This window comes from Rhinopithecus roxellana, chromosome 17 (assembly GCF_007565055.1).
Source record: "Rhinopithecus roxellana isolate Shanxi Qingling chromosome 17, ASM756505v1, whole genome shotgun sequence".
Lineage (NCBI taxonomy): Eukaryota > Metazoa > Chordata > Mammalia > Primates > Cercopithecidae > Rhinopithecus > Rhinopithecus roxellana.
In genome coordinates this window covers 74,182,743-74,208,282 of record NC_044565.1, presented here as the reverse complement: position 1 = coordinate 74,208,282, position 25,540 = coordinate 74,182,743, and the positions used below count along the sequence as shown (strand labels likewise).

Sequence of the window (25,540 nt, the reverse complement as noted above, 5' to 3'; positions counted from 1 at the left end):
TAAAGTTTATCATTTATTTCCAATACATTAGGATAAAAACCCACTTTATGCAACTGTACCCTTTAATTCATTTCTTCTGAAGAAAAGTACAAAAGACCAGACTAAAATTGAGACAAGCATTTAAAGGAAAATCCTTTGACTCAAGAGTCCAAAACCGAACTGTAAATGGTTCATTTTTACCAAAAGAATTAGTTTTTGTACAAAATATAAAGAATTCTACACTATAAACAAAGACTGCTGTGTATGTACTTAAATTAGAATTCTTGTATCTGCTTTTCCTCTAATTCTTTTGGAGTACAAACATATTTGCAAGTCAGAAATCTAATATTCTCAATGGACAGACTGTCTTAGAATAAGCTTTTACCCTTCAGATACCTGGAAAGATAGTACTCATTCTTCCCTTGGCTCAAAGTCCAATATATCAGTAAGTTTTAATTTAGTTTACAAAACTCTGCCATATTAACATGAAGAGCACACCAATGCTTAATGTTTAAGCATTATCTTTTAGGAAGTAATATAACACAGAGCTCAACACCCAATCTAAAAGGTCACAATCTAAGTCATTAATTCAGAAAATTTCAACAACTTCTATCTTTATTGAAAAAAGACCACACCAATCCCTTATCTCCTACTATATCATTACTCTATTTTCATGGCCCTTCTATCAAAGAAACAGCTTAAAATAAAACTTGGTTAGAGTTAAGTCATAGAAAATAGTTCTCTAGCACTAGCTGAAGTTCAGACTTGATCAGGAAAGCAATTTCTATACAGCAGTGATTTTCTGACTCAATGTTTAAGACAGTATTAACCTGACTTTTCTTTTAACATTTGAAATCTTTGTTACCTAAAAATCTTTCCCAATAGAATTATAATCATGATAATTTTAAAGGAGATAATATATTAAAAGTTGAGCTGGAACCACATAGTCCTTTAATATGATTTGCCAGTTATCCAAGTATCAATAACGTTAATCCTCTTTTAAATGAAAACAATGAAATTTTATGAGCTTAACTGAAATGTCTTAATTTAGAACTTCTCAATTCTTTTAATCATATATATGTCATTACTACCTTTCATTATCAATATTTCGTAATTGATGCTGTAATGTTTGAGACCTTAAGAGGATACAATGCATCACCTAAAATATGCATAGCTCTGGCTTAAAACAAATTTGTTTTCCCCTATTTATCTCAACTCTCATTTTTATTATTCAGGGAGTTCCAAAATCATGATTAGAAGAGACATGATTTACTTTATGGCTACGAAAAGCATATGATCCTAAGAAATCATGCCTCTTCTGGCTGGGCGTGGTGGCTCACACCTGTAATCCCAGCACTTTGGGAGGCCGAGGTGGGCAGATCACCTGAGGTCAGGAGTGCAAGATCAGCCTGACCAACATGGAGAAACCCCGTCTCTACTAAAAATACAAAATTAGCTGGGGTGGTGGCACATGCCTGTAATCCCAGATACTCGGGAGGCTGAGGCAGGAGAATCGCTTGAACCCGGGAGGCGGAGGTTGCAGTTAGTCGAGATTGCGCCATTACATTCCAGCCTGGGCAACAAGAGCAAAACTCCGTCTCAAAAAAAAAAAAAAAAACCAGAATCATGCATCTTCTATATTCAAACAAATCTTTAACAAGAGCAAGAGTAAAATTAAGAAGAATATATGTCTTCATTATAAAGTTCTTACCTAGTAGGGGCAAGTTTTTTATCTTAACGTATTCTTTGAAAACCTAAGCAATCTTTCCTAAATGAAAAATTTTTGTTACTATTACAGATATTCTTTCCACCCATGACATTTTACATAGCATCATTTAAGCACCAGAGAAAAGTTCTGTAAACAAACTTTTAACCAGTAAACTAAGGGCAAATAGCTATTTGCCTTTATTACAATATTTAAAAGGCCATGATATGAGTCTCTACTCCCTACAATGACATTTTTATAATGAAAATCCAGGCATATTTATACAAACAAGAAATGGAATTACTGTACATTTTGGGAGAACAAAAGGCAGATCAACAGACTAGAACTAGAACTTTTGAGTTAATAAAGCAAACAGAAGGAACCTAGAAAAATGTATGCCATGTATAAAAATTCAGTTTTTTTAAAGTTTCATTGAAGGGATTTTTATTATTAAGAATAAAAGATGGTAGTTCCACTTGCTTATAATTATCCTGTAAACATTAAGAAAGTAATAAGCAATAAATTAGAAATGTCTTAGTTCCTAGTATTTCCCTTCTCTTGCACTGGAAACATTTTCACAGCAGTTGGCTCTCTTAAATATCAGAATAATTCTTGCAGAAAATAAATTCCATTAGGAAGAAGTTAACAGTCTACAATAGATTTCTGACAAATACATTAGAAAAAAAAATACTGCAGGTCACATGAGGACTGATCTACATGTTATATGACAGAGTAACTCAAACCTTCAAACCTTCTCTATTCTACCAGATTTGCTTTGTTGCTATTATATTGCTATCTAAACTGCTTGGTAGCAAGGTAATAGAAAAATAAAAGGTAAAAAGAACACAACAATTGTTTAATGTCTGTAGATTTATGAAGAAGAAACTCTCAAAATAAATTTTTTCCTATTACAGTTACTTAAGAAAAAGGTTTCATTTGGCACATTGAATTTATAAAAAGAAAAAAGAAAATAAAGAGTGTTTGGCATTCCAATCACCCGTAGTTAAGACAACAGTAGGAAAGAAAAGTAAGAGAAATTACTATTTTAAGAAAAAACATCAGAAGACAACCACATGTTCTTGTGTCTTCTACCATTCACTGTCTCTGGAATACTTTCATCTGCAACACAATATACGAATTATTATTTACATGGTGATTATATTGGTAAAGAAGACCAGAATCAGTTTTTGTTGTGCTCTAACTTACAGTGTTCATTGGGATAACTGTGACCATCAAGGCAAGGCCTTAAACAACAAAAAATTCCATTTGCATTGTATATTTTGTTTAAGTTTGTTTTCTGGTTCATTTTCAAGTTTGGTGCACAAATATGTAAGACTCTAAAAAGTCCTGTAAACTTAGGCTGTTTCTGTAGCCGATGACTGTTCATTGAAGATCTTGTGTTTCCTCTTTTGTTAAGTAAAATGTTCTGCAGGTTTACAAAGGTATTTCCTTAAACGGTGGTATCTCCGAAGTCCTTGTTCCAACGAATGTACGCTTCTAAAGTTTGAGGGCTGACGCTGCGTTTTATTTTTTTCAAGGATTCAGTGAAGTCAGATAATCGAATATTTCTCATCTAGATTTTTAAAAAGCACATGACAATACATATGATGAACAGGTATATAGTGGTAAACGAAATGATCGATTAAAGTAATGATGCTGCTGTTTATTAATGTTATAAAAAATATACATATGTATTCTTAGAAAATCATGTCAGCCATTTAAATACATTTTCTACATACAAGAAACCTTAATAAATGCTATACTAATATATTTATTACTTGTGTTTAGTTTCATAGGATTAACATTTGAAAGCATAATATTTTTCCAATATAAAAACAAAACACTCATTATAGAAAAGTTCACAAAATATAGACAAAGAGAAAAAAAGAATCACAATTTTACCACTCAGATGTGCAACCTCTGCCTCCCACGTTCAAGTAATTCTTCTGTCTCAGCCTCCCGAATAGCTGGGATTACAGGTGCATGTCACCATGCCCAGCTAATTTTTGTATTTTTAGTAGAGATGGGGTTTTGTCATGGTGGCCAGGTTGGTCCTGAACTCCTAACCTCAGGTGATCCGCCCGCCTTGGCCTCCAAAAGTGCTGGGATTACAGATGTAAGCCACTGTGCCCAGCCTAAAGTATGCATTTTTATATTAATTTGGTCTTCTTTTCTGATCTTTTAAATTGCCTTTGGAAATATAGATTAAAACAATGAGTTAATGAATATCTATATTTATACCTAAGTATTTTTAAAAGGCAAAATGGATAGGTTCACAGAGTCCAGGCAATAGAAAAATAAATACAAATTTTGGCCAAGCATGGTGGCTCACACCTATAATCCCAGCACTTTGGGAGTCCGAGGCGGGTGGATCACTTGAGGTCAGGAGTTCGAGACCAGCCTGGCCAACACGGTGAAACCCTGTCTCCACTAAAAATACAAAAATTAGCCAGGCAGGTGCTTGTAATCCCAGCTGCTTGGCTGAGCAGGAGGACTGCTTGAGCCCGGGAGCTGGAGGGTGCAGTGAGCCATGATTGCACCACTGCACTCCAGCCTGGGCAACCAAGCAAGACACTGTCCCAAAAAATAAAATAAAAATAAAAAATAAAATAAAATAAGTTAGAAAACCAAAAGCTTTCAGCTGGGCGCGGTGGCTCATGCCTGTAATCCCCAGCACTTTGGGAGGCCGAGGTGGGCGGATCCCGAAGTCAGGAGATTAAGACCATCCTGGCCAACATGGTGAAACTCCATCTCTACTAAAAATACAAAAAAAAAAAAAAAAAAAAATTAGGTGGGCGTGGTGGCACGCATCTGTAGTCCGAGCTACTCGGGAGGCTGAGGCAGGAGAGTCACTTGAACCCAGTAGGCGGAGGTTGCAGTGAGCCGAGATCCCACCACTGCATTCCACTCCAGCCTGGCGACAGAGCAAGACTCCGTCTCACAAAAAAAAAAAAAAAAAAAAGGAAAACTAAAAGCTTTCTTAAAAAAAAAATCCAGTATGATGCCTCATCTGACAGGTAGGTGACTAAAAGCCTCCAAAAAAAAAAAAAAAAAAACCTCCAAAATGTACTCTCGAATACACTCATTATCTATGTTAAGACATTATCTATGTCCCCTCAACAGCTGCTAAAATCAGGGAAATAAAAAAATAAGTTACAAATATACAGCTGTCCCTTGGTATCTCTGGGAAATTGGTTCCCCCATAGACAGCAAAATCTGCAAACACTTAAAGTTCCTTATATAAAATGGTGCAGTATTTGCATACAACCTACACAATCCTCCTGTATACTTTAAATCATCTCTAGATTACTTGTAACATTTAATACAATGTAAATGCAATATAAATAGCTTTTGTACTATATTGTTAAGGGAATAATAACAAGAATAAAAGTCTGTACATGTTCAACACAGATCTTTTTTTCCCCCAAATATTTTTGATCTGCAGTTGGTTGAATCCATGAATGCAGAATCCACGGATAGAAAAGGCTACTGTAATTAAAGCCTGATTTCAAAAGTCTGCTCACATAGTTATGACCATTCTGTATACCTAGTTTTATATTTTACATGCAACTTTTTTCAAATGAAATGCTTCAGTGTCTCATAAGGGGGCATTCCATATTAAGAAACGGTAATAAACTGGCCAGGCACGGTGGCTCACATCTGTAATCTTAGCACTTTGGGAGGCCGAGGCTGTCGATCACCTGAGGTCAGGAGTTCAAGACCCACCTAGCCAACATGTTGAAACCCCATCTCTACTAAAAATACAAAAAAAAAAAAAAAAAAAAAAAAAAATTAGCCAGGCATGGTGGCCCTTGCCTGTAATCCCAGCTACGCAGGAAGGCGGCTGAGGCAGGAGAATCGCTTGAACCTGGGAGGTGGAGGCTGCAGTGAGCCAAGATCGTGCCACTGTACTCCAGCCTGGGCGACAGAGCAAGAGTCCTTCTCAAAAAAAAAAAATTAAAAAAAAAAAAAAGATTGAAAAACAAAATAGAACATTATTAAAGGATTAACCTATAGTTATAGGTTATTTTTATAATGTATAAAACCCCACAAGCTTCATATAATTTTTTTTTCTTTTTTTTTTTTTGAGACAAGGTCTCACTCTGTCGCCCAGGCTAGAGTGCAATGGTGCAATCTTGGCTCACTGCAACCTCTGCCTCCCAAGTTCAAGTGATTCTCCTGCCTCAGCCTCCCAAGTAGCCAGGACCATAGGCACGTGACACCATGCCCAGCTAATTTTTTTCTATTTTTGATAGAGACAGGGTTTTGCCATGTTGGCCAGGCTGGTCTTGAACTCCTGACCTCAAGTGATCTGCCCACCTCGGCCTCCCAAAGTGGTAGGATTACAGGCATGAGCCACCACACCTGTCCCATAATTTTCTTCTGTTTGGTATTTACATAATATGATTTGATAGAAAATGACTTAATGACTATGTATATATGTTTGTCCACTACCAAAAAAAATTTGACTGAGACTATTTCATAGGTTTCCATATTTTGAAATGAAGCAAAGTTCATTTTTTCTAGCTTCTAATCAACTAGAAAAATCCATTAAAAAAAAATCATGGCTACAGTCAGCCATGATTGCACCACTGCACTCCAGCCTGGGAACAGAGCAAGACACTGTGTCTCAAAAAAAAAAAAACCAGAAAACAAAAACAGCCAGATGCAGTGGCTCAAGCCTGTAATCCTAGCACTTTGGGAGGCCGAGTTGGTTGGATCACTTGAGGTCAGGAGTTTGAGACCAGACTGGCCAACATGGTGAAACGCCCTCTCTACTAAAAACACAAAAATTAGATGGGCTTGGTGGTACATGCCTGTAGCTACTTGGGAGGCTGAGGCAGGAGAATCACTTGAATCCAGGAGGTGGAGGCTGCAGTGAGCCAACACTATGCCAGACAGTCTCAAAAAAAAAAAAAAAAGAAATACACACCCACACACTCATATGTATATGTCCTACAATACAGAGGACCAAAACAAAGAAAATATTGTAAAATACTATACCTCACTGGCAGATATATTCTTCACCTGTTCTGGTTTTAGTTCTGTAAAATATAAAAGTCAGGCACTTAAAAATATATACATTTTGCAGTTTAAGTTGTTGAAGGGCAAAACCAAGTACAATGATCTAAATGTATCTATTCAGTACAAATCATTATATTAAAAGAAAGAGACACATGTTAACTTTGAGAGCACATACAATTTATAAATGCTTAGAAGAGAATATTCCTTCTTAGGAATAACTGGAAAGTGTTCAATTTCTTGCATATTGCCAAAAACAGTAGTTTACAAATTTGAAAGGGAACTTAAAAGAATGCAACTTGTTCTTTACAAAATGCATTAGTCTTTTTTGTTTTTACTCTGTACTTTATGTACTTTTATTTTCTTTTTTTTTTTGAGACAGAGTCTTGCCTTGTTGCCCAGGCTGCTGTGCTCGGCTTAATGCAACCTCGCCTCCCAAGTTCAAGAGATTCTCCTGCCTCAGCCTCCCGAGTAGCTGGGATTACAGGTATGCGCAACCACACCTGGTTAATTTTTGTACTTTCAGTAGAGATGCGGTTTCACCATATTGGCCAAGCCTGATCTCGAACTCCTGACCTCATGATCCACCCATCTTGGCCTCCCAAAGTGCTGGGATTACAGGCGTGAGCCACCGTGCCTGGACTCTTTATTTACTGTTTAAGACAACACCTCACTCTGCTACCCACCCAGGCTGGAGTGCAGCGGCATGACCATGATTCACTGCTGCCTGGACCTTCCAGGCTCAAGTGATCCTCCTACTTCAGCCTCCCGAGTAGCTGGGATTACAGGCACATGCCAACAGGCCCGGTTAACTTACTATATTTTTTTGTAGAGACAGGATCTCCCTATGTTGCCCAGTCTAGTCTCAAACTATTAGGCCCATGCAATCCTCCCACCTTGGCCTCCCAAAGTGCTGGGATTATAGGCGTGAGCCACTGCACTTGGCCATTTTCTGTACTTTAATGGATGCGAATCTTTTGTAAACCTAAATTTTGTCTACCTTAGAATAGCCAAAATGTTCTAAGAAAATACAACTGATTTATGCATTAGCTACTGTTTCTGAATCCACTATCTGAACAAGATTTGAGCTCCAGCAGCAAGAAAATTTGTTTATCCAGCGTTTCAAAATACTCTCAAGGCTACATTTTTTATTTTGCAAAGTAGCAGTTCTTAATCAGTACCCTATTTCACTACGGGAGGTGTTACTGGTAATTTTTAACCAGTAAAACAAAAAGGTTTTGTATAATATAGGCTTTTAATGCAAATTACAGTGGACACTATAACATCTTTCTCATACAACTATATTCAATTGTACTTCTTGAATGAGAGAAAAGGGATGGCGCTATTATGATTATTTTATCATCACAGCTAATAATCTGAGAGCATCAACCATTCACTACCCATGCTGGCTGTGGAAATGTAGCTGCAAATATCTATGTGAGTTTATCCTAACCTAACCTAAAAAGAATCAGTCGTGGTATTTCATCAACCAAGTAAGTTGAATAAAAACATAGCAATAAATATTTTGCTGTAATTCCTCAAGACATAAACTTCTCTTATATAATTTCTTTTAGATACATTAATTTCAAATGATGTGACAATATTGAAAGAGCCAGAAAACAGGTAAGAACATTTACCTTACATTATTCTTTTTTGTTTAAAGTTTTCTTTTTGAGTCTTCTGCTGCTTACTTACTATCAAGAAGTGAAACCTCTTGCCTAGAACAGGGGTCATAGTCCACTAGCTCACAGACTGTTTTTGAATGATCTGTGAGCTAAGAATGGTTTTAATTTTAAGGCAGGGCATGGTGGCTCACGCCTGTAATCCCAGCACTTTGGGAGGCCAAGGCAGGCTGCTCACTTGAGCCCAGGAGTTCAAGACCAGCTTGGGCAAGTGAAACCATGTCTCTACAAAGAAAAAAATAATAATAATAATGATCTAGGCATGATGGTGCCTGCCTGTAGTCCCAGCTACTGGGAAGGCTGGGTGGGAGAATCACCTGAGCCTGGGGGGTTCGAGGCTGCAGTGAACCATGATTGTATCACTGCACTACCGCCTGGGCAACAGAGTGAGACCCTGTCTCCAAAAGAAAAAAAAACTCTTGGTAGATTTTTTTGGACTTCTTAAACTTCTAAGGTGGTATAATAAATAGTTCTAAATGTTTCAAGCTCTTGTATACCTACCTCGAATAGGACCCAGTGCTGCATCTTTTGCCAAAGCTGTTAGGTCACTTCCTGAGTATCCATCAGTCATTCTGAGGAAGGGAAGGAAGAAACAGCAAATTATTTCCCTTGCTTTTTTTTTGAGACGGAGTTTTGCTCTTGTTGCCCAGGCTGGAGTGCAATGACATGATCTTGGCTCACTGCAACCTCCACCTCCTGGGTTCAAGTGATTCTCCTGCCTCAACCTCCCAGGTAGCTGGGATTATAGGCATGCACCACCACACCTGGCTAATTTTTTTTTTGTATTTAGTATAGATGGCGTTTCACCATGTTGGTCAGGCTGGTCTCGAACTCCTGACCTCAGGTGATCCACCCGCCACAGCCTCCCCAAGTACTGGGATTACAGGCGTGAGCCACCTCACCTGGCCAAACAGCAAATTATGTTCATCTCTGCAGATTTAAATCTCCATATAATAAGAGGGTAAAAACTAGTTTCCCTTTGTCAGCAAACCCATAGTTAGGAGGTTTGATTTTAAGGGAACAGAAAGGCCCATATGCTGAAAATAAACAAAATAGTATACTGCTGTTTCCCTGTAATGCCTCAAATTTTAATCATTAGAACCATTCCTATAGATTAAGGCATACTATCTCCAGAGGCTTCATTAAATTGTAAACATGTCACCTGGAAAGGTAACATCTGCAAACTACTGGTGGCCAACTGACACATAAACACAATTACTTCTCTAATTAGTGTTTATCTTGGCAAAGAGCACTCTCTTGATGGGGTAAGGGACAATCAATGTACATTTCTTTAAATATGGGGATAGACAGAAAGGTCTGGAGTAGAAGGTATTTCCAAGTAATTTGTTCTTTGGTTATAGGTATCTGGGAACTCAGAGCTCTTGTTAAAATCATTCAATACTCACATACTCGTTGAATACTTTAAATTACTTTATGACATTTTTCAGGGAATAAAATTCATGAGTGCATCTCCTATACTCAGTTTCTACTTCACACTGTTCATAAAGTTTAAGATTATTCAAATAGCTGAAATTAAAATTATTAAAATTATCAAATAATTAAAATTATTGAAATAGCTGAAAACTATTCAGCATAATGCAAAGAACAAGTTTATATAAAAATATCCGTGTGAGTGTGAGCAATATGAAATGTCAGAAGTTTTTTTTTGAACAGGGTCTTACTCTGTCACTCAACCTCCACCGCCTGGGCTGAAGCGATCCTCCCACCTCAACCTCCCAAGTAGCTGGGACTACAGGTGTGTACCATCATTCCTAACTCATTTTATTTTTTATAGAGATGGGGTTTCACCATGTTGCCCAGGGTGTAAATGTTTAAATTACTTTAATACCACTTACAGGTTGAAATAAATTTATAAAAAGAATATACTATCATCATTAGATATTTAGGTCATGTCTTGCAGAGGACACAGTAAGTGAAATTTAGATTCCACATATATATAAGAATAAGACCTAAGAAAAAGGCAAAGGAGGTAGAGGATGAGACAAAAAGTCTTCTGTAAATGAATTACTCATTTCATACTTAAGATTACTTTAAATAACTAAAAAAAGAAGTATTTACAAAAAAATAAATAAAAGCTGTAAGATAAACCAAATCCAAATTACTCACCTAGCAAGTTGTGCTAGTTCTTTTTGGGTCAATGGACTTCCTTGTTTACATAACAGATTTTTAAACAAAAGTAGTCTTGTCTGCAAAATATTAAAAAATGATAATTCAGTCTAATTTAATATCAGAATTAATGACTCTTTTCTTTTTTTATTTTGAGACAGGGTCTTGTTCTGTTACCCAGGCTGCAGTGCAGGGCACAATCATAGCTCACTATAGCCTTGATATCCTGGGTTCGAGCAATCCTCCCATCTCAGCCTCCCGAGTAAGTGGGACCAAAGGCACGTGCCACCATGCCTGGTTAATTTCTAAAAAAGTATTTGTAGAGACAGGGTCTCCCTATGTCACCCAGGCTGGTCTTGAATTCCTGGCTCAAGTGATCCTCCCACCTCAACCTCCCAAAGTGCTGGGATTATGGGCGTGAGCCACCACACCTGGATAAAAACATAGCAATAAATATTCTGCTGCAAAAAAAAAAAAACAGTTTTACAGAGGTATGAATTCATCTACTATGAATTTCACCCATTTTAAGTGTATAATTCAATGACTTTTAATACATTTATATAATTGTGTAATCATCACCACAATCCAGTTTTAGAACTTTTTAGTTCACTCATACCTGTTTGCAGTTAATCCTCATTCCCAACTCTTACCCTGACAACCCACTGATCTGCTTTATGTTTCTAGAAATTTGCACTTTCTGGCTGGGTGCGGTGACTCACACCTGTAATCCCAGCACTTTGGGAGGCTGAGGCAGGCAGATCACAAGGTCAGGAGATCAAGACCATCCTGGCTAACACAGTGAAACCCATCTCTACTAAAAATACAAAAAATTAGCCAGGCACATGCCTGTAGTCCCAGCTACTCAGGAGGCTGAGGCAGGAGAATCACTTGAACCCGGGAGGTGAAGGCTTCAGTGAGCCAAGATCACCCCACTGCACTCCAGCCTGAACAACAGAGCAAGACTCTGTCTCAAATAAATAAATAAATAAATAAATAAATAAATTTGCCTTTTCTGCATATAAACAGAATCATATGATATGTGACATATATCATCTTGCTTCTTTCATTTATAATGTTTTGGAGTTTCATTCATAAAACTTAATATGAGTATGCAGCATGTATAATGGGTAATAGTATCCATTATATAGTATCCATAACATATACCACATTTGTTTATTCACCAAAATGAACATTTTAGATCATTTGTAGTGCTGGCTATTATTGATACTGCTGCTATAAAAATTCTTGTACAAGTCTTTGTGTGGACATACATTTTTGTTTCTCTTGGGTAAATTCTTAGGAGTGAAATTGCTGGGTCTGACAGTAAGCTTATGTATATCTTTTTAAGAAACCACTAAACTGTTTTCCAAAGTAGCTGTACCATGGATTGGAAGACTTAATATTGTCAAGATGGCAGTTCTTGTTTCTGCTTTAAAACAAAAAAATTCAAACACAGATACATACCTCCTCATTTGGTAAAGACACATATACCCGTTTGATGAAACGCCTAAAAAAAAAAATCCAGCACTTTTAGAAATATGATTTTTAATTTAAAGCTGAAGCAGCAAATGACAGGAAAAAGCTTTTAAAATATAATATTCAAGGCACTGGAATGCATTCTGGTAGTTATCAATGTAAAAATATTTTTGTTACTCTTTTAAAACTCTAGTTAATGTTTAAAAATCCTTAATTCGGTATTGTTAGAATTAATCATTTATGTATGTGTATGTTTTTAATAGCAGTAATGCTTTAAAACAAACAAAATATCTGACATAAGTAGATCTCCTATCTTCTTGAATCTGAAAAAAAACTAAAATCAGCAAGGATAATAGAAACAGAAACATACACTTCATCAACAAACTAGGTAATATTTATGGAACATAATATTACATAAAGGTGAACTGCCTAGGGCAGTGAAAATTACACTGACAAAGGAAGACACACAAAGGATCTGCTGCTGAAGATCATGGACATGACTGTCAGAATACAGTTTTCCTCCCCAAAAGAGATAGCACACCCTAAAGGGTTACAATAAAGCCAATCCCTCCACATTTAAACAAGCATACAGGCCTGGCTCTGCAGACCATGTAAACCCTAACTGATAGCATAGGAATGGCAAGGAAGGTGAGACTGAACAAAGAAACTCTAAGACGAATTATCTTTATAAGAAGGCATCTAACAGTCTGGTGGGAAGACAATGTCTTGCGGTGACCAATTTTTTTTAGTAGAATAATAAATCAACCCTATCTCTTATTTACACACACATATACTTCATTATTAGGTAGGGCTTCACTGTAAGTGAGGGAGGCTGCATGTTAGTTTAGAGTATACATGGACTACTCAAGATACCTATCCCTTCCCCTACAATATCCTTCCAAAACTAGGTTTTCCAAGAAAACTCTTTTATTCAAAGAAAAATAATAAGCAAAAAGGAAAAACCAGGACAGAGTTCATTAAAAAAAAAAAAAACCTGCCCCCAAAAAGAGCAAACAAAACACAACAAACATAAACTAGATAAAATGAAGAACATGCATGAGAAGATTATGCCATAGAGCAAATTAAAATTATGACCAATTATCTTTCCATGAAATTTAATTTTTAAAAAAATTTTAATTTTTTTATCCTCAAGTTTTTTTTATAGATATGGAGTTTTGCCATGTTGGCGAGGCTGGTCTGGAATTCCTGGCCTCAAGTGATCTGGCCTCCCAAAGTGCTGGGATTCCAGGTGTGACCCACCATGACGCCCGACCAAAGAACCGTTTTCTTATTTTTTTTTTTTTTTTTTTTTGAGACAGAGCCTTGCTCTGTCCCCCAGGCTGGAGTACAGTGCCACAGTCTGGGCTCACTGTAACCTCTGCCTCCTGGGTTCAAGCGATTCTTAGCCTCCTGAGTAGCTGGGATTACAAGTGTGTGTGACCACACCCAGCTAATGTTTTGTATTTTTAGCAGAGACACTGTTGTGCTATGTTGGCCAGGCTGGTCTCGAACTCCTGGCCTCAAGTGATCCGCCCTCCCCAAAAAATTGTTTTCTGTGAAACAAGAGCCCAGTGAAATGTAAGAGCTTATGGAAATAACATATAGATGCTCAAAGAAATAAAACAGAAGATGAAAAGTAGAATAACAGAGGTCAGGAAAGTAATGAATAAAAAACCACAAAGGAAAGAAGAGTTAGAAAAGATACAGCAGGAAGGAGATTAGATACTAACCCAGTAAGAAATAAAGGCAACAGGCTTGGGAAAACAGAACAAAACAAAAAGACCTAAGAGTTTAAAAGGATTAACAAGAAAATTGCAAAAAGACTTAAGAGTTTAAAAGGATTAAGAAGAAAATTACAGATAGGGAAAACAAAAGGATGCAACATAACACATAATTTATGTGCAAAAGAAAACAGAAAAATGAACTAGGGGAAAAAATTAAGATATCATTTAAAATAAATTTCCCATTTTAACGATATTGATTCTTCCAATCCATGAGCGTGGAGTGTTTTTCCATTTATTTGTGTCACCTCTGATTTATTTTAGCAGTGCTTTACAGTTCTCCTTGTATAAGTTCTTTCACCTCCGTCATCAGCTGTATTCCTAGGTATTTCATTTTCTTTTTTTTTGAGACAGAGTCTCGCTCTGTTGCCCAGGCTGGAGTGCAGTGCCTGGATCTCAGCTCACTGCAAGCTCCGCCTCCTGGGTTTACACCATTCTCCTGCCTCAGCCTCCCGAGTAGCTGGGACTACAGGTGCCCGCCACCATGCCGGCTAGTTTTCTCGTATTTTTTTAGTAGAGACGGGGTTTCACCGTGTTAGCCAGGATGGTCTCGATCTCCTGACCTCATGATCCGCCCGTCTCGGCGTCCCAAAGTGCTGGGATTACAGGCTTGAGCCACCACGCCCAGCTCATTTTCTTTTTTTTTTAATTATTATTTTTTTAATTTTGGAGACGGATTCTTGCTCTGTCGCACCCAGGCTGCAGTGCAGTGGCATGATCTCGGCTCACTGCAACCTGTGCCTCCTGGGTTCAAGCAATTCTCCTGCCTCAGCCTCCTGAGTAGCTGGGATTACAGGCACCCACCACCATGCCTGGCTAATTTTTTGTATTTTTAGACAGGGTTTCACCATGTTGGTCAGGCTGGTCTTGAACTCCTGAGCTCAGGAGATTCACCTGCCTCAGCCTCCCAAAGTGCTGGGATTACAGGCGTGAGCCACCATGTCCGGCCAGTATTTCATTTTCTTTGTGGCTATTGTAAATGGGATTGTGTTCTTGATTTGATTCTTAGCCTGGACATTATTACCGTATAGAAACGGTACTAACTTTTTGTACACTGATTTTGTATCCTGAACCTTGGGGTAAAATCATTTATCAGTTCTAGTAGCCTTTTGATGGAATTTTTAGGGTTTTCAAAGTATAGAATCATATTGCCAGTGAAGAGAGAATGACGAGTTCTTTTCCTATTTGGATGCCTTTTGTTTCCTTCTCTTGCCTGATTTCTCTGGTCGTAAAAAGACCATACTGCCCAAAGCAATTTACAGATTCAATGCTATTTGTATCAAACTATCAATGTTATTCTTCACAAAATTAGAAAAAATTATTCTACAATTCATATGGAACCACAAGTCCAAATAGACAAATCCTAAGCACAAAGAACAAAGCTGTAAGTATCACATTACCTGACTTTAAACTAAACTATACAGCAGCCCAAACAGCATAATTCTGGTATAAGACACACAGGCCAAAGGAACAGGATAGAAAATTGAGAAATAAAGCCACACACCTGTAACCATCTGATCTTTGATAAGGCTGACAAAAACAAGCAATGGGGAAAGGACTCCCTACTCAATAAATGGCGTGGGGATTACTGGCTAGCCATATGTAGAAAAATGAAACTGGACCCTTACTTTTCACCATATACAAAAATTAACTCAAGGTGGACTGAAGATTTAAATGTAAGATCTCAAAGTATAAAAATGCTAGAATAAAACTGGTTAAGTCCCCAAATGCAATTGCAACAAAAATAAAAATTGACAAGTGGGACCTAATTAAACTAAAGAGCTTCTGCACAGCAAAAAGAACCATCAACAGAGTAAACAGACAACCTACAGAATTGCATCCAACAATGGTCTGATATCCAGAATCTATAAGGAATTCAAACAACTGAACAAGCTAAAAACAGACAACTCTGTTAAAAAATGGGTAAAACGGAAATGAACAGACACTTCTCAAAAGACATCTGAGGGGACAACGAACATGAAAAAATGCTCATCATCACTAACCATCAGAAAAATGCAAATCAAAACCACAATGAGATATCTCACACCAGTCAGAATGGCTATTAATAAAATGGCAAAAACATCCCATATTGTCTAGAGATTGAGGGAAAAAGTAAAAAAATAACAGATGTTGGTAAGACTGTGGAGCATATGTACTGTTGGTGGGAATGTACAGTTCAGTCATTGTAGAAAGCAGTTTGAAGGTTTCTCAAAAAACATAAAACAGATCTACCTTTGACCCTGCAATCCCATTACTGGGTATATACTCAAAGGAAAATAGATCATTATACCAGAAAAACATTCATGTTTATTGCTGCACTATTCACAACAGCAGACATAGACTCAATCTAAGTGTCCATCAATGGTGGACTGGATAAAGAAAATGTGGTACATACACACCATGAAATACTATGCAGCCATAGAAAAGAATGAAATAATGTCCTTTGCAGCAACATGGATGGAGCTGGAGGCCTTAATACTAAGCTAATTAACGCAGGAACAGTAAACCAAATAGCTCATGTTCTCCTAAGTGGGAGCTAAAAATTGAGTACACATGGACATAAACATGGGAACAATACACACTGTGGACTACTACATGGGGGAAGAAAGGAGTGAAGTGTGAGTTGAAAAACTACCTACTGTACACTATGCTTACTACCTGGGTGCAATATAACCACGTAATCCATCCAGTAAAGAGAGAAAAAATCAAGTTAATTTACAAATTTGAAAAAATCAATTTGGATTCAGACTTTTACACTACTACAGCCAATCCTAGAAATAATGGGGCAATACTGTAAATTCCTTGGGAAAGGATGCCCAAGAATTTTATGCTGAGCCAAACCATCCTTCCAGTACGAAGGGAATAAACTGGCTTAAACACACAAGAACAGAAAACACATTTTCCATGAATCCTGCTTTGATCATCTCATGAAGCCCAATAAAAGAGGGTTAGAATCAATTTTGAAGTGTAAAGATAATTTAATGCAACCCAGAAGAACTGACCAATTTACCTAAAACCATAACTAAACCTTTACTAGACTAATTCTCCTGATATCAAGCAGTTGACCTCAAAATCCTTATGTAGTTGGTAACAAGAGGCTAGAGGATAGTACTGGAGGAAAATACTGAAGTTAGTCTTAAAACTGAGAGTAAGGAAATAATATGTAAGATGGATACATGAGTAAATACTGTCTGTAATAAATGCATGTATTTCCATATAAATCTCCCTACCTGCGAACAGCCTCGTCAAGCTCTTGTGGCCTATTAGTTGCACCCATTACAAGTACTCTGTCATCTCCAGCAGACTGTACCTACAAGCAAAAAATCTTTTTTCAGTTCATTTAGAAAAGTAGTAACAAATATAAAGATATTTGTAATTTTAACATTGGCCATTCAATAGGAAAATATATATATGAAAATGCTGCCACATTAAAAATATCATAATTAACACTTACACCATCAAATTCTATTAGAAATTCAGTTTTTAGGCGTCTACTAGCATCATGCTCCCCTTCTCTTCTTTCACACAAAAGGCTATCAACTTCATCTAGAGGAAATACAAGTATGAGACTTTAATTAAAGACCAAGCTGTGTGAGTCATCTGTGATTAATCTAGTTTACTACTTAATAATATAGTGGGTCCTATTAAATTCATTAGACAGTCTTTAAGCTTGCCCTTCTTTAAAACTTCTTCCTTTTGAATAATGTTTCCAATCATATCTTTCCTATTTGGAGAGGGAAATTTCACAAATAGTCAACTAACTTAGTTGGAAAATATGTTCTTACCTATAAAAATTATAGAAGGCTGAAGTTCTCGAGCCACAGCAAAAAGAGCCCTCACCAATTTCTCTCCTTCTCCCACCTAAAACAAGGCGTTATATTGTTATACACATAAAATGCAACATTATTCCAGTATTTTAAATTTTATGTTGAAAATCTAGCACACAGGAATTTAATTTCCCTTCCTTAAAACAACCAAAGATTTGGTTTGAGAAAGGGGACAGTATTACTGAACCATTCCTTACAATTTTAGACAATAGACTGTGATTTCATACAGCCTGGTAAGTGCTTTAAAAATTCATCTGTTTTGCTTCACCCTGCATTCTTAAGACTTGAAAATGAAATAGCTATTCGGTCAAGGATATAACTAGTGAGAAAAAGGGAAGACGAGGGAAGAGAAAAAAGACACTGTACATATTCTTTAATCCCTAGATTACAGAGTATATTTACAGAAGTAAGTTAGCTGGAATGTGCTCTCCTAAACAAAACTTTCTCTATTAAGAACATCGTGAAAAGTCATTCACACATAAATATCAACATTTCTTTCTTTTTTTTTTTTTGAGACAGAGTTTTGCTCTATAGCCCAGTATGGAGTGCAGTGGTGCAATCTTGGTTCACTGTAACTTTTGCCTCCTGGGTTCAAGTGATTCTCATCCCTCAGCATCTCAGGTAGCTGGGATTACAGGTGCCCACCACCATGTCTGGCTAATTTTTGTATTTTTAGTAGAGATGGGGTTTTACCATATTGGCCAGGCTGATCTCGAATGCCTGACCTCAAGTGACCCACCTAAACTTGGCCTCCCAAAGTGCTGGAATTACAGGCATGAGCCACGGCGCCCAGCCAGTAAATATCGAAGTATTTCCAGATAGTCCAGAAGGTCAGTGAACACCCCTTAAGACACTCCCAGGTGCTGACACCATACAAAGGCCATTATATGCACCAAAGTAATGAAAGAGTCATGAGGTCTGTGATAATCTACTGTAAAAATTTTTCTGTCCTCTAGGTGGCATTTATTATTTTTATTGAAGATTTAACTAAAAACAAAAGAAATGTCACCAGATTTAGAATAATCCAAACAAATATTCTAGGCTGGGCGTGGTGGCTCACACCTGTAATCTTAGCACTTTGGGAGGCCGATGCGGGCAGATCACAAGGTCAGGAGATCGAGACCATCCTGGCTAACACGATGAAACCCCGTCTCTACTAAAAATACAAAAAATCAGCCGGGCGAGGTGGCGGGCGCCTGTAGTCCCAGTTACTCGGGAGGCTGAGGCAGGAGAATGGCGTGCACCTGGGAGGCAGAGTTTGCAGCCAGCCGAGAACGCACCACTGCACTACAGCCTGGGCGACAAAGCAAGACTATCTCACATAAAAAAAATAAAAATAAAAATTCTCAGAGCTGAAAGAAATCTCAAAATATCATCTCTTACGACATTAACATTTTACAGATGAAACAGGCCTAAAGTGATACTTTCTTAAGGCCAGTTCAGGATATAAAAGTTATGCTAGAGGCCAGGCACGGTGACTCATGCCTGTAATCCCAGCACTTTGGGAGGCCAAGGTGGGTGATCACCTGAGGTCAGGAGTTCGAGACCAGCCTGGCCAACATGGTGAAACCCTGTGTCTACTAAAAATACAAAAATTAGCTGGGCGTGGTGGTGCATGCCTGAAATCCCAGCTACTCCGGAAGCTGAAGTGGAAGAATTGCTTGAACCCGAGACGTGGAGGTTGTAGTGAGCCGAGATTGCACCACTGCACTTTGGCCTGTGGCGTAAAAGTGAGACCTTGTCTCAAAAAACGAAAAAGCTAGCCTAGAATCCCTATCTCCTAACTTCCACGACAATACTTTCCATTATACCATGTGCATAATATGGGTAAACATGCTTTAATACCAACTTGAAGACCAGGCACAGTGACTCATGCCTGTAATCCTAGCACTTTGGGAGGCCGAAATGGGAGGATCATTTGAGCCCACAAGTTTGAGACCAGCCCTGGCAACACAGTGACACCTTGTCGCCCAAAAAAAAATTTTTTTTTTTTGAGAAGGAGTCTCGGCTCACTGCAATCTCTGCTTCCCAGGTTCAAGCAACTCTCCTGCCTCAGCCTCCTGAGTAACTGGGATTACAGGCGCCTGCCACCACACCCTGCTAATTTTTTGTACTTTTAGTAGAGACAGGGTTTAACCATGTTAGCCAGGATGGTCTCGAACTCCCGACCTTGTGATTCGCCCACCTCGGCCTCCAAAGTGCTGGGATTACAGGTGTGAGCCACCGCATCTGGGCCTCCAAAATTTTTAAAAATTAGCTGGCCATGGTGGCACGTGCCTGTAGTCCCAGCTACTTGGGATGCTAAGGTGGGAGGATCTCTTGAGCCCAGGAGGTTGAGGCTGCAGCGAGCCATGGTCATGCCACTGTACTCCAGCCTGGGCGACAGAACAAGACCCTGTCTCAAAAAGTAAGTAAAGAAATAAATAAATCGAATAATGGCTTGTAAAATTTCACATAGGAAGTAAAATGTGATCAGGAAAACAGGTGCCATTTTATAGTTACTTTTAACTACTTTAGAAAATTGAGAACATTTTAAGTACTATGGTTTATTAAAACATTTAAAGAAACTTACAAAATATTTTACTTAGCAGAGATAATACAACAGAAATATTACTGCCCACATGGAGACCATCTTCTAGTGGAGGTGACAGTTAATATTATTAACTTCTCTGATTTTTTTTTTCCTAGTTTTTAAATCTAGCAGCATACTGATGCACTGAAGACCAAACTTTACATTTTGAAGACTGTGTGGAAAAACACTGTAAACTGGCAAGAACTATGTGAATGTTCTTTTGTTTTTTAATAATAGATAAGCAGATTAATTAACAGTTTGAACATATAAGAAAAACATAAAAACTAAATCTATTTGTGTAAAAAAGCACAACTACAACTACTTGCAACAATCCAGATAAATCTCATAAATATAATGCTGATGAAAGAAGCCAAATACACATATACACAAAATCCTACATCATTAGATTTATATAAAGCTCAAAGGCATGTTAGCTTTGTCTATGATGTTAGCAGTCTAGTGGTTTTGAGAGGAGTGGATAAAGATGGTGGAGTGCCTGGAGGGATTTCAGGGCCACAGGTAACAATTTATTTCTTGACCTGGGTGGTGATTTTGAAAGTATATTTGCTTTGTGGTAATCCACTGAGCTGTATACTTATGCTATAAATACTTTTCTACATGTAAGTTATTCAATAAATAAGGTTAAACAACAATACATGTTAAGATACATATGTAACTGATTTTTTGTGGAAAATGATCTAGATATTTTAATAACACAAATGTTGTCCATGACTATGATGCAGTTCCTCCCAAAAGCTTTCTCACGATATATCATGAGACAGAACATCTATATAACATTAGACAATGCTTTTTTTTTTTTGAGACGGAGTTTCGCTCTTGTTTCCCAGGCTGGAGTAGAATGGCGCGATCTCAGCTCACTGCAACCCCCGCCTCCTGGGTTCAAGCGATTCTCCTGCCTCAGCCTCCCAAGTAGCTGGGATTACAGGCATGTGCCACAATGCCTGGCTCATCTTTTGTGTTTTTAGTAGAGATGGAGTTTCTCCATGTTGATAAGGCTGGTCTCAAACTCCTGACCTCAGGTGACCCGCCCACCTCAGCCTCCCGAAGTGCTGGGATTACAGGTATGAGCCACTGCGCCTGGCACAATGCTTCTTTTTTAAGTCTTCGAAGTCAGGTCACATCTGAGGTAAAATATTCGGTTCTTATCTAGGCATACTGACAAACTGGCATGACACCACAGAAAGACAACTAAAATAATAACTATTCTGGGGGCTGCGTGGAAGCAGATATAACGTTAAGTTCCTATATATTTGAAAGGCTGCCTCATTTTAAAAAAAACTGGAGTTTTGTTAAATCAAGTATGTAAAAATTAGAAAAAGCAGATTTCAGTTAGACATAAGGAAAAAACTATTAGCTAGAACTGCCAAAATGATAGACTAGACATTTCAATTTTCTTTTTCTTTACTTTTTTTTTTTTTTTTTTTTTTTTTGAGATGGGATCTCACTCTGTCACCCAGGCTGGAGTGCAGTGGCATGATCTTTCGGCTCACAGCAAACTCTACCTCCCAAGCTCAAGAAATCCTCCCACTTCAGTCTCCCAAGTAGCTGGGACCACAGGTACACACCACCATGCCTGACTAATTTCTTGTATTTCTGGTAGAGACAGGGTTTCACCATGTTGCCCAGCCTGGTCTTGAACTCCTGAGCTCAAGTGATCCACCCGCCTTGGCCTCCCAAAGTGCTGGGATTACAGGCATGAGCCACTACACCCAGCCTCAACTTTCTTAAAAGTAAACTTGCTTCAAGATATTCAGGCAGTATCAGAATTGGGGGTTAAGATCATAAATGCTGTGTTGTTTCCGGAAACATGAAGATGAAACAGAGTACTCTTGAAACAAGTATGGATAAAAGAGAATGGTTGCTGTAGGCCAGGTGTGGTGGCTTATGCCTATAATCCAGCACTTTGAGAGGTACATGCGGGTGGATCACGAGGTCAGGAGATCGAGACCATCCTGGCCGACATGGTGAAACCCCATCTCTACTAAAATACAAAAATTAGCCAGGTGTGGTGGCTGTAGTCCCAGCTACTCGGCAGGCTAAGGCAGGGGAAATTACTTGAACCCAGGAGGCGGAGGCTGCAGTGAGCCAAGATCATGCCACTGAACTCCAGCCTGGCGACGAGCAAGACTCCATCTCAAAACAAAAAAAAAAGGAAAGAATGGTTGCTGTAATATTTTTAATGAAAGACCACACTTACTGGAGCTCAAATCCTAGTTTCCCACTTCCTGGTTATGAGATCCTGAGCAGATCACTGTACTCTGTAATTCCCTACTTAATAAAATAGAGGTATGAGAATAGTATCTATACCTCATATGATTATTCCACAAATACTTATTTGTACCTACTCACTGCCAGCTGAAAATGGAAGTGAAGACCACGTGGTGATAGTCTCTGCCTGCATGGAGACCATCTTCTAGTGGAGGTGACAGTGATATCAGATACAATTAAAATAATCCTATCAATGAATACGAATTTCAACTCCAATGAGTATGACAAATGAGGTGCAAGTGGTGCTAGGAGAATAATAAGGGGGAATAGTTTGGAGGGTCAGGGAAGGTTGTAACATTTCCACTGGTATCTGAAGAATAAGTACAAATTAACCGGGAAAAGATAGTGTTCCTGAGAAAGGAAACTCCATGAAGAGGAATCCCACAACAGGAAAAAGCGTAACAATATTTGAAGAACTGTCTAAAGAAGAGTGAGTCTTAGCAAACAGACTTCAAAAACAATGGGTCTAACACCAAGGCTATTTCTGTCATAGTGATGGAGGGAGGCTACTTTAGTCCAATGCCATAACAACTATGGTCAACATGTCAAGTTTGCCTTTAACTCACAGCTCATTATACAACCTTACAAATAAGTTTCCCATACATGTCTAAAGGTACAGAGAGCATGCTGTTCATAGCGGCTAGACAATTCTGATCTCATGTCTGTTCCGAAGACATAGATCTGCTCTTGGTGTGCTGATAAAATCAAGTTTCTTTCTCTGCAAAACTATAGATAGCAAAGTTATCCTTTGAGACTCTCATGGAAAGAGGCTATCTGGATATCATGTAGTGATGACCTTTGGATTCACCTCTGGATTTTTTTTTTTTTTTTTTTTTTGAGACAGAGTCTCACTCAGTTGCCCAGGCTGGAGTGCAGTGGTGCCATCTCGGCTCACTGCAACCTCCGCCTCCTGGGTTCAAGTGATTCTCGTGTCTCAGCCTCCCGAATAGCTGGGATTACAGGCGCGTGCCATCAAGCCTGGCTAATTTTTGTATTTTTAGTAGAGATGGGGTTTCGCAATGCTGGCTGGGCTGGTTTAGAACTCCTGACCTCAGGTACCTGCCCACCTCGGCCTCCCAAAGTGCTGGTATTACAGGCGTGAGCCACTGCGCCTGGCCTCACCTCTGGATTTTGGTGCAACAAATGCCAACACTTCAAACTTTTACAGGTAACACGTTCTTTCATCAGAGATTCACATTTCAGTTTAAGTATTTTTGCCAAAACACTTCCAACCATAAAAGTTCGTTTTGTTTTGTTTTTGAGACGTGGTCTTGCTCTGACACCCAGGTTGGAATGCATTGGCATGATCGTGGCTCACTGCAGCCTCAACTTCCTCGACTCAAGGGATCCTCCCACCTCAGCCTCCTGAGTCGCTGGGACCACAGGTATTCACTAGCATGTCCAGCTAAATTTTTTATTTTTTGTAGAGATGGGGGTCTCACTATATTGCCCAGGGTGGTATCGAACTCCTGGCCTCAAGCAATCCTCCTGCCTCAGTCTCCCAAAGTACTGGGATTACAGGAGTGAGCCACCATGCCCCCCTTGTTTTGTTTCTTTGAGACAGGGTCTCACACTGTCACTCAGGCTGGAGTGCAGTGGCATGATCACAGTTCACTGCAGCCTCAAACTCTCAGGCTCAAGAGATCCTCTCACCTCAGCTTCCCAAGTAGTGGGACTACAGGTGCATGCCACTATGCCTGGCTAAACTTTTTATTTTTTGTAGAGATGGGGTTTCACCATGTTGCCCAGGCTGGTCGCAAACTTCTGGGTTCAGGTGATCTTCCTGCCTCGGCCTCCCAAAATGCTAGGATTACAGGCATGGGCCACTGTGCCCGGCCAATCATAAAGGTTTTGATAAAGGCAAATAGAGACTAAGGTATCACTGGGAGGAGGAGGGGGCAACCAAGAGAAAGGGAGAGACGGAGAAAGACAAAGCAGTGTAAGGTTTGACAGAAACTACTTCATAGTTTTGCAGTGCACCAGTTATATTTACACACTAGTTCTGCACACCAGACAAATTACTCTTTTTAAGCACTGTAATTATGCTTGCCCTACTCCAAAACTAGACTGAGCACTTGTTTGAATAATACTATAGGGTCAGCGGAGGGTGAATGGAAAAAGAAAACTAAATTATAAACAATCAAAACAAAACAGGGAAAATCTACTGGCCAGGTGTGGTGGCTCACATGTGTAATTCCAGCACTTTGGGAGTCCGAGGCAGGAGGATTGCTTAAGCCCAGGAATTCGAAAGTAGCCCAGCAACATAGCGAGATCCTGTCTCTATTAAAAAAAAAAAAAAATTGGCCGGGCGCGGTGGCTCAAGCCTGTAATCCCAGCACTTTGGGAGGCCGAGACGGGCGGATCACGAGGTCAGGAGATCAAGACCATCCTGGCTAACACGGTGAAACCCCGTCTCTACTAAAAATACAAAAATCTAGCCGGGCGAGATGGCGGGCGCCTGTAGTCCCAGCTACTCGGGAGGCTGAGGCAGGAGAATGGCGTGAACCCGGGAGGCGGAGCTTGCAGTGAGCTGAGATCCGGCCACTGCACTCCAGCCCAGGTGACAGAGCAAGACTCCGTCTCAATAAAAAAAAAAAAAAAAAAAAAATTAAAAAATTAAAACAGGAAAAATCTTGTGTCATATTTTAGATCAGAATCAGAAGGCCAGAAATACTCAGTTTATGCCATCAGATCTGTGTTCATATCTGGTGGCTCCTTGAGATAAAATCCACTTTACTTGAAGCTTAAGTGGAAAGTGACAGTATTTGTTAATGGGTTGAACTGTGTTCTCCAAAAACATGTTGAAGTCCTATCCCTAGTACCTATGAATGTGACCTTATTTGGACATAGAATTGTTGCTGATGACAAACTTAAACTGAGATCATTAGGGTGGGCCCTAATCCACAGAGGAAATTTGGACACAGAGACAAATACAGGGAGAATGCCACATGAAGATAAAGACAGAGATGAGAGGGATGCATCTACAAGCCAAGGAATGCAAAAGATTGCCAGAAAGCCACCAGAAACTAGAAGGGAGGCACGCAACATACACTTTCCCTCATAGCCCTCAGGAGGTAGCA

At 38.9% G+C, this 25,540-nt stretch overlaps 1 protein-coding gene and 1 long non-coding RNA gene across 5 annotated transcripts in view; one reads left to right on the top strand and one right to left on the bottom strand.

Annotated features, from left to right (window-relative positions):
* Window positions 1-25,540, bottom strand: part of SPAST (spastin) — an 85,107-nt gene continuing 59,567 nt past the window's right edge. For 3 of the 4 annotated variants that reach the window (XM_030920812.1, XM_030920813.1, XM_030920815.1), the window contains exons 10-17: window positions 17,558-17,633; window positions 17,227-17,318; window positions 17,003-17,082; window positions 11,980-12,022; window positions 10,516-10,595; window positions 8,890-8,960; window positions 6,689-6,729; window positions 1-3,257 (exon numbers count right to left, since the gene is read on the bottom strand). In XM_030920812.1, the coding sequence (XP_030776672.1) occupies window positions 3,135-3,257; window positions 6,689-6,729; window positions 8,890-8,960; window positions 10,516-10,595; window positions 11,980-12,022; window positions 17,003-17,082; window positions 17,227-17,318; window positions 17,558-17,633 (606 nt within the window). In that variant the 3' untranslated portion in view covers window positions 1-3,134. The remainder of the gene's footprint in view (window positions 3,258-6,688; window positions 6,730-8,889; window positions 8,961-10,515; window positions 10,596-11,979; window positions 12,023-17,002; window positions 17,083-17,226; window positions 17,319-17,557; window positions 17,634-25,540) is intronic. The other variant, XM_030920814.1, reaches the window with a different exon arrangement.
* LOC115894228 lies at window positions 7,136-10,114 on the top strand. The gene is made up of 4 exons (XR_004054260.1): window positions 7,136-7,193; window positions 8,075-8,143; window positions 8,281-8,329; window positions 10,063-10,114. It is a non-coding gene; the product is annotated as an uncharacterized LOC115894228 (long non-coding RNA).